The sequence below is a fragment of the Phycodurus eques genome, chromosome 19 (genome assembly GCF_024500275.1).
Source record: "Phycodurus eques isolate BA_2022a chromosome 19, UOR_Pequ_1.1, whole genome shotgun sequence".
In the NCBI taxonomy this organism is placed as follows: Eukaryota; Metazoa; Chordata; class Actinopteri; order Syngnathiformes; family Syngnathidae; genus Phycodurus; species Phycodurus eques.
This window is the reverse complement of record NC_084543.1, coordinates 4,447,952-4,465,294: the sequence shown is the minus strand read 5'-3', so window position 1 is coordinate 4,465,294 and position 17,343 is coordinate 4,447,952. Positions and strand designations below refer to the sequence as shown.

Below are 17,343 nucleotides of genomic sequence, written 5' to 3'. Positions count from 1 at the left end.
TGCCTTAGTTAAACACAACTTTACTTAACAAATTTATTGTACTCAATTTTAAAGGTTTAAGCCAATGTAACATTATGCATGGTTTAAACACTTAATTTAGTGATTCTTCACAAACCACAAGAGCGAGCCCATGTAAAGTGGACCCCCGTATATTCACAGTTCTGCACCGCGAATTCACCCATTTATGGATTTTTATTTTTTTTTCCAATTTTTTGTGTGTGTGTGTGTGTGTGTGTGTGTGTGTTTTCCCTTATTTCTTTTTGGTTTTGTTGGGTTTTTTTCTTTAGGGGGAACCAATCCCAAAAACGCTTATTGCATATTTGTCCCCACTTATTCAAGATTTTTTTGGGGGGTTTAAAAAAAGAAAAAAAAAAAAAAGTGTTTTTTCTGAATGGCAAAAAAGTAAAAACATTTTTTGGGTACCCTTCATTGCTTCCCTCAGGCGGTTGGAGGTTGTTCTGCATTCGAGGCGAAGCAGAGTTGGAGGCCATGCTGGTGGAGGTGGAGTGCCACGGCGCCAGCCTGCGCTCGCGAGGCGTACTTGTGCTGCTCCACGCTCGGGAAGGTCGTCTCTTCGTGTGGCACGGCTGTAAAGCTCATGTCGGTGCCAGGCAGGTGGCCAAAAGGGCTGTGGAAAGACTGAGCCAAGGGTAGGACGTGTGCAGATGGACCCGTTCCAAGATGGCGAACTGAAAATTTCCTCTCTCGTCAAGGTGTCCTTCCGAGTTGGAATTGAGCAGCAGCAGCAGTCCTGTGAAAGTTGAGGAGGTAGAGGAAGGGAGTGAGCCCGCGGAATTCAAGAAGGTTCTTGGCGTGCATGACAGGAAGTCCTACGACTGCATGCTTCAAGGTTTTGTACTTCCTCTAAGGTTTTTCCCGATCTTCACTGAGCCAAAGCGCATATTTTGCCTCCCAAAAATCTCATAGCACGCCATCAAGCAAAAATGTCACAATAAGTATATACAGTGAACCCCCAGGTATTGCGCTGGATATGTTCTAGACCTAGCTGCAATAGGTGAAAATTTTCGATAAAGTGAGACCATATTTTTTTTCTTTAATAGTTTAAACCCTCCCACATGATGCAAACACATTTAAACTTATTCAACACAATTCCGCAAAAAGCCAAAATCTGCTAGTAATTGACGACCTCCCTAAAATGTGGTTGTAATTGCTTAGAAATGCCAAAAGATGGGGGCAAAACACTTAAAATAAAGCATCCCATTTGAATTGATTTATTTACTGTGGTCTCTAACAACACAAACTATGAGTAATCAGCAAAGCATCAACACTATGCATCTAACATGTACACAGTCATGAACCCATGTTCTATAAATGATTGCTTGCTTCTTAAATTATTCAACAGGAACGGAAATATCACACACCAGTAAACAAATATGCGTACTAAGACTTTACATGAATGACATTAAGTCATAAAACTCACTTTATTTTGCATTTATACACAATAATAAATGTTATGAAATACAAGCAAACTCTAATTTAAATTACAAGGTGTGTACGCTGCTTTCAGACCCCGGGAAGTACAATTACACCTCCCGGCTGTTCCGGCTGAGTGCCAGTTCGGGCGTGTTCGAAGGGGAAGAGCACCTTTATCCCGCCAGGGTGACGGAGGGAGTCATGGCCATGCCTTTCCTCCAGGAGAACCTCTACTTAGCACAGCAGCCCGGTAATACCAAACGCCCACCAGATGTCTTCCCACGTGAAGGATCTTCCTCATGTTCGCTAATGGCGCCTGTTCCCACGCCAGCCCTGTTCCTGCTGGACAACCGCATGGAGGTGTATCTGTGGCAGGGCTGGCAGCCCGAAGAGGAGCAGTGTACGGGCTCGGCGAAGATGCGCTGGGACAACGAGAGGAAGTGCGCCATGGAAACTGCGCTGCAGTACTGTAAAGGTCAACTGAGCTCAGTTTGCACGCAAGATTTAGATTGGACCAAGTTTTGCTTTTTACAGATAGTACAAGCATTTTTTTTTCATGTTGAACAACAGGTCCTATATTTATGTACATAATAGGTATACTTAAATATTTGCACATTTGTACATCAGACACATTTGAAACTGCTTTTGAAAATCTATGCATGTAATCTAATCTATTGTACTTGCAGAAAAGAGCTCTCGGCGCCCCCCTCAGGCTTATCTAGTCATGGCAGGCTGTGAGCCACTCACCTTTACCAACATCTTCCCGTACTGGAACAAGGATCCCGGCATTGCCTCCAAGGTGAGGAATATTCTTGATATTCATTAATTCCAGTTGTGAGACATGCGACTTTTTTTTTTCTTCTCCTTCCAGACTGAGGGTTCCAAGAACAAAGTGACCTTAGTGAAGGAGGTGCTGTCCAAGCTCCGTAAACTACAATACTCCATCGAGGAGCTCACCAGGTCGCCCCTGCCCGACGGAGTGGACCCGCTCCGCCTGGAGGATTATCTCTCTGATCAGGACTTCAAGGTAAAGTCCTGGAGGGGGGAAAAAATTATAATAATTTGAGTGCAACAAGCTTGTAACATTTGTCTCGTTTTTTATCTCCAGAAACTTCTGGAGATGAGTCGGGTTGAGTTCAACGCCCTGCCCAACTGGAAGCAGAAGAACCTGAAGAAAAGCAAGGGTCTTTTTTAAAAACAAAAAAATTTAAATCTTTTTTGGTTTTGTTTTTTTAATTCTGAAAAAAAAATCACCTCATTTTGTAAAACAAGTGTACAATTTTGTATAGTAATTTCTAATGTTAATTTTTAGCCAATTATGATGTGCAATTTTTAATTAACCTTTGTGTTCCTTGTGCGAAACTAATTTTGTTTGTGTCATGCAATAATATGTAATATAATATCAATGTATTGTTTTAATCCAATTTATTGTTGCTTCTGATATACATGTCCTTTATTTTTGTCACCTGAGGCCTTGCAAATAGGAGATATTGTTGCCCTTGTCAAAAAAAGACACGATACACTTTTTTTTTTAAACCTTTTTTTAAATGTTTCAGTTGGTGAATAGTTGAATTGTTGTGAATAATCATGAGCACCGAACTGCTTGTTTGAGACCAAATGAGACTTTTTTTTTTTTTTTTTTTTTTTTTATAGCCTTACCAACAGTGTTTGTGTGAAAATGTATTAAATGCGTGTGTTCTGTGTTTACTCGTCATACAGCCTGAAAGCTCTTTAAACATGTTACATGACTTTCTAACAACTGCCTTGTTCATTTTTGTGAAATATGATCCTTTTGTTTGTATAAAAAAATAGATTGTTTGCAGTTTTTATTTTGGCGGCACATGAAAACAAACTTTAATAAAATGTTTGTTTCCAAAAAAAAAAGATTCTACAATATTTCACAATCATGGTCTAGATTTGACATTGGAGGGGGGCATTGGTACATGCAATCTGTTTAAGTGTAGTGTGTGGGTGCCATCTTATTAATATTATTAACATGCGTTTGAGTCCAGCCAGCAAGAAGCAAGGTTGGTGTTTGTATGCATGGTGAATCATTTTTAAACCTTAATAATATGTTGAGTTCTGGCTTCCATTTTGGCGTTCAAAATCAAGAGTTCAAGTAAGTCCATAATAGATAAAAAGCTTTTTTTTTTTTTTTTTTAACCTTTGGTTTTTTTTTTTTAAATTACATATTGTATTTTTAGTTGTCAGTTTTGAATGTCCAACACCGTATGTAAAAGCTGCAATACTTGTCTTTTGGTAGATTACTGCAGTGTCCACCTTTGCCCACCAAGGGGTGATGTGTGATCTTCTCATTTGCACTGTGCTGCAAGATCATCACGTTTCAGGTCGGACAAGTACGTGCAGGCTGCGTGAAAAGTGGTCGCAAGTCTACGCTCACAGTTTGTTTTGGTGTATTTTGGTCAACTTTAGTGATCGATAGAACTTTGCCCCCAAACTAGGAAGTTATGGGCGGGTCATTGTGTCAGGTATAGCTTAAAATAAAAAAAGAGTGAAAGAAAAAGTAGGGTTTTTCAAATCTTCGACTCAAAGAATACATTTATTATCAATATTTATTTATAATTACAACTTAATTAAATTATCTATTATTTGTGATGTTTACTAGAATATAGTAAAATACTAATAAAATATAAATTCATTTCCAACAGGCTTGGCTGCCCAACTTCCAATCATGTACAGTCCTTTTTAAAGTTAATTTTATATATATATATATATATATATATATATATATATATATAAAAACAAATTTTGTCCAATCAAATTTTTGCTTCTATGTGTTGTCATGTCAATGTAATCTGCCCAAGGGCTTCAGAATCCTGAGTGGCAGCGTCGAATAGCTGAAACACGCACACTAACCAATCAGATTTTAGCTCGACCACGCAGGCGACGTTAGTAGTGTCTGCATTTTTGACGTCGTCTGATTGGTTGCGCTGAATATGCGCAAGAGATTGATTTACTGTGGAGGTTTACGATCAAACATGATTACAAATTCATTTTCCGGGCGTGCTTTTTCAAAGAAGAACTCTACTTGCAAAGTAGTTGCTGTCTGGCCTGTTTCAACCCGGAAAAGTATTTTTTTGCCGCACTTTCAGAGTAGCGTATACGAGCAAGACAGCTAGCTTGCACAGACAAGGAAGTCTCCTATGTCTGTTAGCATCGCCGCTGAGTACGATGTATTTTATTTAAATATTTTATGTTTTTGTGAAGTTATTAGATGAATATTGATTGTGACTTGCTATATTGTAGTGTGTAAACTACAACCTCTTTAGAGGTTCGAAGGTGATGTATCGGAAGATAAAGGTAAGTGTGTTTCTTGCTTTATGGTATTCATCCGGAAATATGCGAAATGCCCCCGTCTCTTCTTTCATGCCAAACATGGTAATTTAGCGTTATTGTGCGATTTGATGGTGTTAATAAGAAGCGGATTAGGTCACTGAAGGCCTAGGTCGAAAACTCATAGCTCGCCGCGCCACTGCAGTTTTTTAAATATTCATTTAAAACAATGCAAATTCAACTGACCGTAAACAATCATGTTTTCTAGATAAAATTAGATATTTTTTAATCAATCTTTTCTAGTATGTATTTTTTTTCCCAGGGTTGTTTTATCGCAATTGCTCTGCTAAACCCTGTACGGATGTGTAAGCATAAGAAAGATGCAAGACGTCGTGGTATTTGATTAACAGTTGAGCAGACACACCCACAGCATTTGAGAGCGGAGAGAGAGGCTTGATTTTTTTATTTTATTTTTTTATCTCCACTATTCCGGAGCCTCATTTTGTATACAGTAATTTTTTGATCACTTAATTTTGTTGTTTACATACATATTTACATATTTGTTTTCACGTGATAGGGTCATTCATCTTTTACAAGACGGAGTGAGTTTCACGTCATCGTGGTGCTTTTCAACGTTTAACGGGTGCCGGCAAAAGCGTGGAGTGCACAGCACAGCTGTATTGATCGGCACGCACACACATCGAGATGGACGCTGCGTTACAATAGAAACACCCACACGGCGTCCTCGCAGACACAAACAAAGTGAGTCGGTGGTTTAGCATACCTGGATAAACGGGTGTTCATTTTGTCAGTGGCCCTGGACCTCCCTCCCACCTGGGCCACATTAACCACACGCTTACTTACTTTGGACGGGTGCGAGCGCGTTAGCGATTTTAGTGCTGTTGTGGTGAGTTAGCATCTGTGCTAACACTTAATTCTGTTTAGCGTTGTATCGAGTGCTTACAGAAATCTTGGCAGCCATACTAAAATTATTAGTTTTTCCCAGCTTTATGTTTATATTCGCACCAATAACTTTAACCATACAACAGCCGTCCAATTTTTTTGTTGTTGTTTAGCATCAATCACCTTGAGTTGTTAGCAGTAGCGTCAATGCTAACTTCAGGCTTGTCATTGTGTACAAACTTTACCTAAACCTTTAATTTCAGTAAGTCAAAGTTAAAAGGTACAGACTGAAATAAGTACACCTACATGCCCATGTACATAAGTACAAATGTTTTAATAACTTAGCAGAATGAAAATAACACTTCTCTGCACACAACACAGTTTCCCTCTTTTAGTAACTTAAATAGTGCTCGTACTGAGAAAAATAGAAAAGTTAGCTAGCATTGGCTAAGTTTTTTTATGCTATCAAAACAACAGTCTCCTATAAGCTTTGCCAACGTTGTAAACTGACTAACAACTAAATTCAAAATTAAGTAATGATACCAGCTAAAAAAAAAAAAAAAACCTCATTTGTGTGGTTTTTTTTTTTAAGATTAGGCAGCGAATGTGACCAAACCTGGATATCGGCTGGATTTAGATGATGATGAGTCAAAGATACAGTCTCCTTAGAAAACCTTGATTTTTGTCAGGTGTCTCTTCTGGGAAAACTAATGGCTCATCAAACAAAAAGCTCTTGTTGCAGAATAGACTGAAGTGCTTGTAGAAATGCATTCACTCACATGACCTTCATTGCTGAGAACGATCAATAGAAAAAATAATGGAGGTCTCTAATACCACATGCCTGGGCTTGTATGGTGTGTTTTATTTTTTTGGGGGGGGGATTCTGAATAATGTGAATGTGATGAAACTTTTTCAGATGAAATATTACAGATAGCCTTTAGATTACTTTTCTATTCTGGGAAACGGAGAAAGGGGTATATTATTTGGAAGCCTGTTTCCAACGGTAAATATTTTTTACAAAACTATCCCAAAAAAATTGACAAGTTAAAAAAAAATACATTTTAGTGATAGTGAATTGTAAAATTAATTATTTTATTTTTTTTAATTGCATGAAATGTTGTACTGTATGTATTCATTGGAGTATTTGTCGCACTTCCAAAATCAAATTGACAGCCCTCACGGTTGGTTAGCGACTGAGCCATCCACAAGAGGCCCCACCCTGACACACACACGCGCGCACACACGCACGCACGCACACACGCACACAATCCACTTGAGTGCACACATCGCCTCCTGATGCCGGTCCCACCGCTTCGTTGCTTCTTTGAGCCTTCCCCCTTGCTTAGATGCACACTCTGATACGCATCAAATTAGACACACCGTATTGCCGCACAGCATAGAAATACATAGCGTAGCTATGCGTGCAGCAATTAAAGAACCAACACGCAGTACATGTACCTCTCTAAACCTCAGACAGCCTCTCTGTCATGCAACATCAAAGATTTTCTTTTTAAAAAATGGACGCACATTGGGTGGGCTTCTCGGGGCCTCGGTGTGCAGCTACGTTGTGCACATGAGTGTTTTCGCATGCACTGAACTGACGCAAGATGAAGAAGAAAAAGAAATCGAGTAACTTTGAACGCAGTCCTGTAGGGTGCCGCGTCGGCCAAAAATAACATTCACCTCTCACATACAGCGAAAAAGAGCTTTTGGCAAAGGTGGGACCAAGTCATTGCTTTGCAAGTCACGAGTCAGTCTCAAGTCTTTGCCCTCAAGTCCCAAGTCGAGACAGGTGAGTCCCGAATTAAGTCGCAAGTCCTGTTACAAAGTCTAGTCGAGAGGCAAGACTTGAGACTGACTTGTGACTTGCATAGCAGTGACTTGGGTGAAGGGAAGACTTTTTTTGGGTGAGTGTAAAAGGGTTTTTGGCGAATGTGAGAGGGTTTTTATGGTGTATGTCAAGGTGAGACCTTTTTTGTCTGTGTGAGAGTCAAATAAGTTCTGTCTAAAAGGAAACTAAAAATGGAAGCCATCTCAAATCTGAGTGAGAGTTTTTTTTATGCGGGTGAGAGTTTTTGGGGTTTAAGAGGTTGTTTGGTGAATGTGGGGGTGGGGGGGTTATTTTTTGTGCAAGTAGAGTGAGTTTTTTGGGTGTGAGTGACAGAAGTTTTGGTTAATGTGAAAGATTTGGAGTGAGTTACGATTTTTGGGCAAGTGTGAAGGGTTTTTTGGTTGAGGTTTTTCTGGGTGAAAGTGAGTTTTTTTTTTTTGGGTGAATTAGAGAGATTTTTTTGGTGCATGTGGAAAGTTGCTGTTAAGTGTGAGAGGTTTTGGGTTTTTTTTGGTTGATGTGAATTTTTTTGGCTTCATGTGAGATTTGTTTTTTTAAGTGCGGAAGGTTTTTTTGGTCAGTGTGAGACGTTTTTTGGTGCAGTCCCGCAATGCTCAAAATCAAAAGGGTTCATAGACAGCTTGTATTATGAAATCTACAGGTTGCTTCTTAAAACATCTTCCTTTGGTCCTGCGTGTTGAAAACTATCAGGAACAATGAAGCGTGGCGTTGTTGTTCCTCCAAAAAGTTGGTGGACAATCGAGAGGATCTCGAACAAATTGGAAATTCTCGAAGGCTTGAAGTTTTTCTTCTGCCTGAAGGGTTAGCTTGTTAGTCACCAAAATAAAATACTAACATAAACTTGCACATAACGTGTGTTTAATTTTAAGCAAGTGTAGAAAGGTGTGAGGTTATTTTCCTATTTTTCTTTGTAGGGACATTCTGGCTAGGATTATTTTTTTGATAAATTTTTTTATTTATGAGTTTATTATACGGAGTTCCTTTTACTGTATTACAGTGCGTGTATGTTGTTGATGTGTGTGAATCATATACAGTACGGGAGCAGATGGAGCCTTTGACAGCATTTGAGGAGGAGGAGACGGCAGGCGACATTGCACTGATGTCACTCACTCGGCCCTCTTCCTGTCTGCCCTCACTAATCGAATCAAGTCGCTGTCGAGCTCTCGAGCCCACTCTAATTCCATCAGATACGTATCCCCACGCTGCAGGGGAAGGTCGTGTGTCTTTGTATATTTTAGTGTGGGTGTGTGTAGTTCAAAACGTGCAGATAAAACGGCATGTGCAGTGAAATTAACAGCCTCCCTTCACTTCTTGACAAACGACTGTACTCCTGGCAGTCCCGCCGCCGACCTTGAAGGCGACCTTGTGGGCGGTCAACCACGACCGCGGTTCAAAAATGTAAAAAAAAATCACCTTAACCTCAACTTTCGTTTCCAAGATTTAGCATTAACTCGTGAATGCATCTAGTTTTAAGTGTATTTTATAATTAATACAGTACAGTTAGAGACAATGTTGTTGGGGTGGGGGTTGCTGTTTAGTTGAGCGTGTCTTGTGGAGGTGTGTGATGTGACTCGCTCCCGTGGAGAGGGGTGATGTGATGGAGTCGGGTCCAAAGTAGCGCCGCTGGAGTTGAGCACTCCAGTTATGAACACCCGCTCTGAAATGGAGGCGCGTGGGCGTCGTCAAACACTCTCCTATCTAATTGCATGTCCACATGGTGGATAGTTTTTATTTATTCATTTTTATTTTTATTTTTTAAATAGTCAAACTATGACTTTTTATTTAAGCGTGTGTCTGTGTGTGCGTATAGATGTATATAATTCTATGAGACGTATCTAGTGATTGTGTGTGGAACATAATGTGCAGTAGTGCTTGCAGCTGCTTTTCCCGAGGGGCCGAGAGTTTTTCGTGATCCTTATCCTGATTATGCAGCTGCAGTGTTTCAGTAAGCTTACTGAACTTGCATACCTAAAGTGAACAAAACTAGTGTTTATTACTTATACAGTAAAGAGCCGCTGATCAATATTTTATAGGCTTTTTCTTCTAATTATACAGTGTTTAGCCACTGATCAATAATGCATCGGCTTCTTGTACGCATGCCTCATTAGCTAACATTTTTCAGCTAGTGTAGCACAGTTTTAGGTATTTGATTTAGCTGCATTTTTCTCCATATTTTCACCTTGCAGTCTTGGGTTCGCCCTCAGCAATATGCTAAGATGTGCTTGAGAAAACGACCACGTAACATTGCCTTTATTTCCGCTAGCTTCATGCTAACGAATAGCATCTACATGGTGGTGGTTTAACCCCTTAAGCCACATCTGTCAAACACAAGGTCCAGGGGCCAGATCTGGCCCCTCACATCATTTTGTGGCCTGCTTAAGGAAATCATGTACTTTGTTTCTTGCTCAAATCTGTACTGATACTGAAAATTGGCCTCACTTTTAATAACATAGAGGAGGATTTAAAAAAAAAAAAAAAAAAAAACCTTTTAATAGCTCATTCACTGCCAGCCTTCCCAGTTAACATGGATATTTGACTTCGAAAGCCGTCAATGGCAGTGAATGTGTTTCAACAGCGGCTGAACAAACGAGTTTCCTTGACTTTTGATTTCAAAATCAATTATCCATAAATATTTTGCATCTACTGTACATAATAATATAGTGAGTGGATGGTTTACCTGTTGCAATGGCCCTCTGGGGGAAAACATAACTACAATGTGGCCCATGACAAACATTTTGTTTGACACCCCTGCTTTAAGCAATGGTTACTTAAACACAAAAGATGAAGCAACACGTAGACAGATAATATAACAATACCCACAGACATATAATCTTCATCAATATTACTGCAGTTTACTGAGCAATTCTGACTTTCTCTTTCATGTATGTCCAAATGTCTGTATTATGCTGCCCCCAGGTGGATAAGCCGGGCACACCAACAAGAGCAGTACAATCTCCGTTGAATAGAAGCAAAAAATATGGGGGGGAAACTGTTTAATTGCATTACTTTCTATTTGATTGTGTCATTACTCTGTTTTTTTTTTAATTCAAATATTATAGAGTGCTATTTTTCTTCTTAAAAAACATTACACATTGCTTTTTGGGAGGGGGGGGGGGCTGGGAGAAGGTAAAGACATTTCTATTCATTTTAATGGGGGTATGATTTGTGAGCATGGTCACATATGGAATTAAACTCAGGACTGTATTTAAAATTGAAATGATATGTATGTAAATGTCAGTGTTTTATTTTTATATTTGGACCCGAGAAAGATTAGTCTTCACCTTGGTGAAGTACAAGGTACCACTATGCAAATATATATAAATAGAACTTGTTTCTCAGTCAATCAAGTTAATTAACATGAACAACCAGTAGAATAAGGTGTGTACTGTGAATGCACTAATATAATGCGCATGTGGTGTTAGTGTGATGTTAATGTGTGATTGTTTGTATTCATGTATGCAGCTGTCGCTTGCGCCAATTTCTCCTTGGGGAGACGAATAAAAAGAAACCTTGAACCTTGACCTTTGTGCATCCCCACAACCTTTCATGGTCACGTCTTTTTTTTCTCTCTCTCTCTCCTCTCCTCTCCCTTCCCCTCCCTCCCTCCCTCCCTCCCAGCAAACATCCCCTTTGCGCTACTTCACTAATGAGGCCACGCAAAGCCCAGCCTCGGCATCACCTCTACTTCACCGCTCACTTTGCGAACCCAAAGTGGCTGTCAATCGCCGCAACACGACGGTGGCGGTCGCTGACGAGTCCGTCAGAGCAACTAACGGCAAGCCGGTACGCCACCAGAGTCCATGTTTGATTCACGACACGAGCAAACCCAGAGTACGAGATCAGGTGTGTGTGTGTGTGTGTGTGTGCGCGCGCGTGTTCCACTTTTGTGCAGAGTCCCTCGGAGGGAATTGTGTTTCATGTTTGCATGGCTGAGCGGTGCATGACATGCAGTAACCCCCGAAAGAGAGCACTGTCGGCGTGTGCTGAGCGTGAATGCGCTTTTGTGTGCGTGCGTGTGTGTGTGTATGTCTATGTTCTACATATCCAAATTCTATTCACAAGCACAGATGCTCCTCATGTTTACCTTGATTATATCAAACAAACCTCGCCTGTTTACTGGAAAAAGTGGATCTTATATTCTGAAAAGTTGGCCAAGTGCAGCGGTGCCCTAAGACTTACGAGCTGTTGTTCGTCCGTTTTTTTTTTTTTCTTGGCTTAGACCAGCAAGAAAATTGAGATGGGACCGCTGTATGGTGGCAGTAAACTTAACTCAGCTCTGCACTGCATTGTGTTTTTTCTTTTTAAATGTCAGGAGCGAAATTGTGCACGGCATTATAAATGATTTTTGTTTTGTTTTGCAATGTCATGTTTTATTTTTTTCCATCTTTATTTTTATTTACAATGCAAAAAATCTTTACTTAATTGCAATGTACTATACTATTATATTTACTTTCTATTTTATACTATTTACCCCTTTTACCTTTCATTTTATCTCTGTAAAAACAAATGTCCACTGTGTTGTAAAGGGGTATTTTAATGTTTTTTTCATATTCATCATTAATTTAATAACCATTTTTTGGGGGAATATTAGACTTTTTTTCTCCCCTGGTTCTGCCCTGGTTCTGGTACAATCGACTATCAGAGAAGCACTTTTGCAAAAGACTAACTTCCTTGCCTGGGCTGAGAAAAAAAAAAAAAGCAAAAAAGCTTCCTGAGAGATTGACAGTTTGCACTGTTGATAAATGGTTCTTCTTCTCAGCTCCGACAGTTGCACGCTAGCAGAATGCTGATGTTTGTATTTATTTATTTTTTTTCATGTCTGTGAAAATGTTGTTTCTCCAGGTCTTAACAACGTGGATGCAACTTTTGCTGAAGCACAATAAAAATATATAGAAAAGGAGGGCTAAGAATGAACTGAATGTCATCATCTTATTGGGCATTGATGACTTCAATGTTGTCGTGCAGCCGATATCACATGAATGGAAATGTTCCTGTTCTGCTTACCTTGCATTCGCCCAAGAAAGCATTAAGGTGGCCGTTTTTTCATTTAAATATAACACTGACGGAGAAGCAGAGAGAGGCTGCTTTACTTCAATGGTTCCTACATTTTTAAGCACCCCTTGTACAGGCGGCGCCCCGAGCTGCGGAATTGTACCACTGTCCATTTGACGGGATGTGGAGAATATGGAAGCAGCGACGTTCACTATTCATGTGATGGTGCACGTTGTGCTTTGTGGAGAGGCTACGCGGATTCTTCCTTTGTTGCTCTCTGGGTTGTCGTTGACTTTTTACACTTCAGGGCCTTCGGTAAAGTACGGCGCTCCAGTTAAGTAGTCCGATAGATCAATGTTAACAACCAAAGCGGCTGGACTTTAATTGCGCCACTCTAGTTGTTCTAATCTTGAAAGTATCACATGATTGCTTTTCGTTAAGATGATTATGTAATTCCCAAACATGCTATTTAGTGCATGTTTACCTCAACAGAGGTGGTAGGAAGTCACATTTGTATATTTACAAAACATTCCACAAATAAATCATGTCTGACAACGGTGATAAGCCCTGAAAACAAATCCAACCATCCATCCAGTTTCTGGAGCGCTTATTCTCACTAGGGTCGCGGCCGCGCTGGAGCCTATCCCAGCTAACTTTGGGCGAGAGGTAGGGTACACCCTGAACTGGTCGCCGGCCAACAGCAGGGCACATATAAACAAACAGTCGTGCACACATTCACACCTATGGGCAATTTAGTGAAAACAGAGAGACCCACGCAGGCACAGGGAGAAGATTTGAACCCAGGTCCTCAGAACTGTGAGGCAGCTGTGCTATCCGGTCATGCGCTGTGCTAACCGGTCATGCGCCGTGCCGCCCTGACAACAAATCGTACAGCCTTTTTCATTTTTTAAAAACAGGGTGTCCCAAAAGTTACTATACACTTTTTTATACTTTTCCATTTCGCTTACGGTATCAAACGGACAGACGTGAAGCCATCAGCATATGACAGCTTATGCTTTGCAGTTTTCGTAAGCGTATCATTTCCTTTGCCCGTGGCTGGCCAATTTAGATTGGAGCAGCGTTACAAAATTGCAACCTGACAAAAAGATTTTCAGTCTCTGGCTGCAGTTCAGCGCCAGTTTTAGAGCTTCTACGGCCCTCGCACTGCTCAAACACGCAGTACAATTTACGCCACCCATGGCAAGTTCCTCTGAACAGGATCCGTTTATGACAAACCACCACTGATAAAAACACCGAACTCCTAGAGCAGACGTTCGAGCCAAGTCCAGACGGCCGGCCTGGAACTTAACGTCAACAACTCGACATTGTTAGTCATAACTCAACTTTGTAGTTCATGGGTCATCAGGGAGTAAAGAGCTTGGAATTGTCCATCATAATTGCCCTACTGGGGAACAATAACCAAATTATACAGCTAATGAGCACAAAATAAAGATGTCGTTTTCTCATTAATCTTCTTTTGGTCTCTCTTGTCATGGCGTGGATCTTTACATGACCATATCGGCCACCCCCACTGTCCACCCCCTTTCCTTGCCTCATCTCGGCATACATAATTGTTGTTTACCACCTGTTTGCTGTACTTGCCTCGTCACGCGCTGTCCACGGATGTATCATGTTCTTGCGCTAATGTAGAAGCAAACATGAAGATTTGAGAGTCACGCTTGGTTAAAGCACAGGTGTCAAACTCCAAAACTCGCTTAACTTAACTTTCAGTGGCATTTAAACAGCCTTTCCAGAGCTCTTCGGATGAAGCCGAAGCAATAGCAAATGCCATTATTTGTGTTTTTTACAGCAAGATACAGTGGTAAAATATAAATATGATTTTACTGCGTGATCATGCTCGTAGCTCAAAACAATCTTAAAATCATGTTTCCCTATTGAAATGAACGGAAATCCATTCCAACCTCCCTACGCAAAAAAAAAATGTCTGTAATGTGTTTTTGATAAGAAAAGTAGCACTCTATGATATTGTACTTGTATCATACACTAATGACATAATTAAATAGATTGGAAAGAAATGAACAGTTTTTGCCATATTTTTTGCTTTATTTCAATAGACATTGTGCTGCTCCTTCTGGTGTGCATGCCTTATCCACATGGGGCAGTATAAGACAGACATACGGATTTACACGGAGCCGGTCAAAACTCCTCGGTAAGCTGCAGTAGTATTAGTCGTTCTGCGAGGATAAGGAATATATTCCTTTCTTTGTTATTCATTTCGTAAAAAGACAAGACAGTTGATGTTGCACTTTCCTGAAAAAGAAATTTAAGCTGATGTTATTTCATTTGTACTGTCTTTAAATGTTTGTTTGCACAAAATAAAACCTGTTTTGCATTGCTTCCTTACTGTACCCTTTTGAACTGTGACCTGTTGTATTTCCCCTTGAAGGATTATGTGTATAATGAATTTAAAAAAAATTAAAACCAAGGTACATACTGAATCATGTTTTTTTTTTTTTGGGGGGGGGGGGGGGGGGGCGTACCATAACTAAAATGTGGGTTGAAGCAACTTTTAAAATAACCAAATAATCATACTGAAGGTACTCTGGCTTTTAATAAGGAGAATAATTTCTGGCAGTGGCGACCTCGGATAACCTACCTAGACTGGTGATCCAGCAAGGACACAGTGGAGTGCTTGTAAAAACTCATCAATGTTTATTTCAAGACACAGCCGCTATAACAAAGAAAAGTTGCGTTAGGGTAGAGGAAACGCGTATCAGGAGACAAAAAGTCTTCATTTAAAGAAGAAAACAAAGTTCTTCCAAATATAATGAGGATTGTCAAGGCAAAGTCTCATGAGGGCACAAATCCAATTAAACTGCTCATAAAACACCCACAAGCCTCAGAGGCTCGTCATTTTTCATTCACCTGCCAGGAATTTAGATCAAACTATTTGAATTTGAATAATAGTTAAGTCGGTGATTTCAAGAAAGGATAAGCACATTCGAGCGTACCGGCTGCACAACTCCCGGGACGTCTTAGCGCTCGCCGCCGATCGAATGAAGTAATCGAATCAATCAGGTAATCAAATGTACAGGTTTCAGCAGCAGCTTGTCGGGGAACCTTCGCAATCCGATTAAGTCCCGCCCGAACGCAATTTGTCTGCAGCTAATGAAAATGAATGGAAACCACCTCACCATCATGTTTTTAATGGTAAACATGCAGGGTTGAGTTATTTTTGATGTCGTTTTCTCGCTTTCTCGTTTTGTGCAGTAGTGTACACACAGTACGTCACACGCGGAGATGGATGAGATACAGTAGCATGCTTGCCCAGAGTCTTTTCTTCATCGTTAACGGTCAATGAATGTGATTGTCTTCTTCCTGTCATGTTCTGTTGACAATCTCCTTTATGTTATTGTCTTCGATCCTGAGGGCCGGCTCGATCAATAATATGCATCACGTGCTGGGACCTTCCTTTAAACACGGATTTTAAGCCAAGTCAACACATAGACAAGGGAGGGGGAAAAAAATCTTGTCTGTTTTTTAAAAATAGTCTGTTTTTAAACAATATAGTTTTTATATTAGGACACAAAAAATCTGAAATTTTCAAAAATTAAGTCAATCTATAATGACAATAACGTCTTTTAATTTGCAAAGAAAAAAGTTTTGGGGAAAAACTGAATCCGTAATTGTACAAGAAGTAAATTGTACTATTACAGTCAACATTCTCGTAATATCATTCTGGTGACGTTTGTTGACTTTTGCTTTTTACTTTTTCCGTGTGACCCTCAACTGCTGCGTGGCTTGTTTAAAGGTTACATCAGGGAAAACCTGCCGACAGGTCAGGTGCGTATAACTGGCCGCATGCTGAGGTCACAGCTCTCCCAAGTAACGCCGCACAAAGATGTTTGCTCATGTCAGTCTGAAATCAATAAAACCACCCCAGAAGGCAGTCAAAGCTCTTTTCCATGTGTTGTGCATTTCCCGACACTCAGCAGCCCCTGAATGCCTCGTCCATTAAATGCTAGCGACCGACGCAGGAGTTCAGAAGGCCGCCCCTCGAAAGGGAAAAATCCGAACGATGCGACTTTGCAGCAGAATATTGATTTGTCATGGGGACGCAATTTCTGAGCACCAATTTCATCTGCCTGTTTCCCCCGCCATACTAATTTAGCGCGTGGAGAGCTTTATCGAGTGCCTTTCCCTGAATACTGATGAACAGGAAGATGAGTCAATTAAATGCAGCGGCGCTTTATTTCAAGGTTTCTGACTAAAAATGGAAAATCTCATCCACAATAACACAGAATATGGTGATACCTCAAATTTCCGAGGGGCCCCGACGCAGGTGTTTTTCAAGATACGAGCCGGATGATTTTGCTTTGAATTTGCAAGCAAAATGTTGAGATATAAGCGGTCGATGGTGGCAGCGAAAGTCAAGCAAGCAACCAGCAGAAGTTTGAAAGACAGTTTAGAATTCTTGAAAAACAAAACCAGGCTTCGAGCTCTTTATCGTCACTTCTAGTTGAAGTTTACTGTCAAACTAAACCTAAAACTGAGATTTACACGCTGTTTAACCAAACACTTGATTTTAGGGATTGCACAACATTCGACTCGACTTCCCTGTCTCCATATCAATGTAAATCAAAGCATTCCAAGTCAGTTCAGTCATGCAAAATGGGCCTTCCGAGCACACAAGGGTACATATCGAAGACAATTACCTCTCAGTTCCATGCGACCAGATGGTGAAAAATCCTTCCTGGCAAATGCATGCAGCATGAAAAATCAACATATCTAGGTTTTATCCTCGGGACGAGCCGGCTGTCGTAATGTTGCGTCGTTAAACCTGCATGTGAAAACACCACCAGCCTGCCGGTCGGTCGAACGCGCAATCCTCTCCCCCTCGTCTCAGT

General features: G+C 40.5%; 1 protein-coding gene across 1 annotated transcript in view; it reads left to right on the top strand.

Moving 5' to 3' along the window:
• The window catches only part of svild (supervillin d), a 40,228-nt gene extending 36,932 nt beyond the window's left edge, over positions 1–3,296 (top strand). The window contains exons 23-29 of the mRNA XM_061705666.1: positions 443–650; positions 714–850; positions 1,529–1,684; positions 1,766–1,909; positions 2,121–2,233; positions 2,306–2,461; positions 2,543–3,296. Coding sequence (XP_061561650.1) covers positions 443–650; positions 714–850; positions 1,529–1,684; positions 1,766–1,909; positions 2,121–2,233; positions 2,306–2,461; positions 2,543–2,629 — 1,001 coding nt within the window. The 3' untranslated portion in view covers positions 2,630–3,296. The remainder of the gene's footprint in view (positions 1–442; positions 651–713; positions 851–1,528; positions 1,685–1,765; positions 1,910–2,120; positions 2,234–2,305; positions 2,462–2,542) is intronic.
• The last annotated feature ends 14,047 nt before the right edge of the window (positions 3,297–17,343 follow it).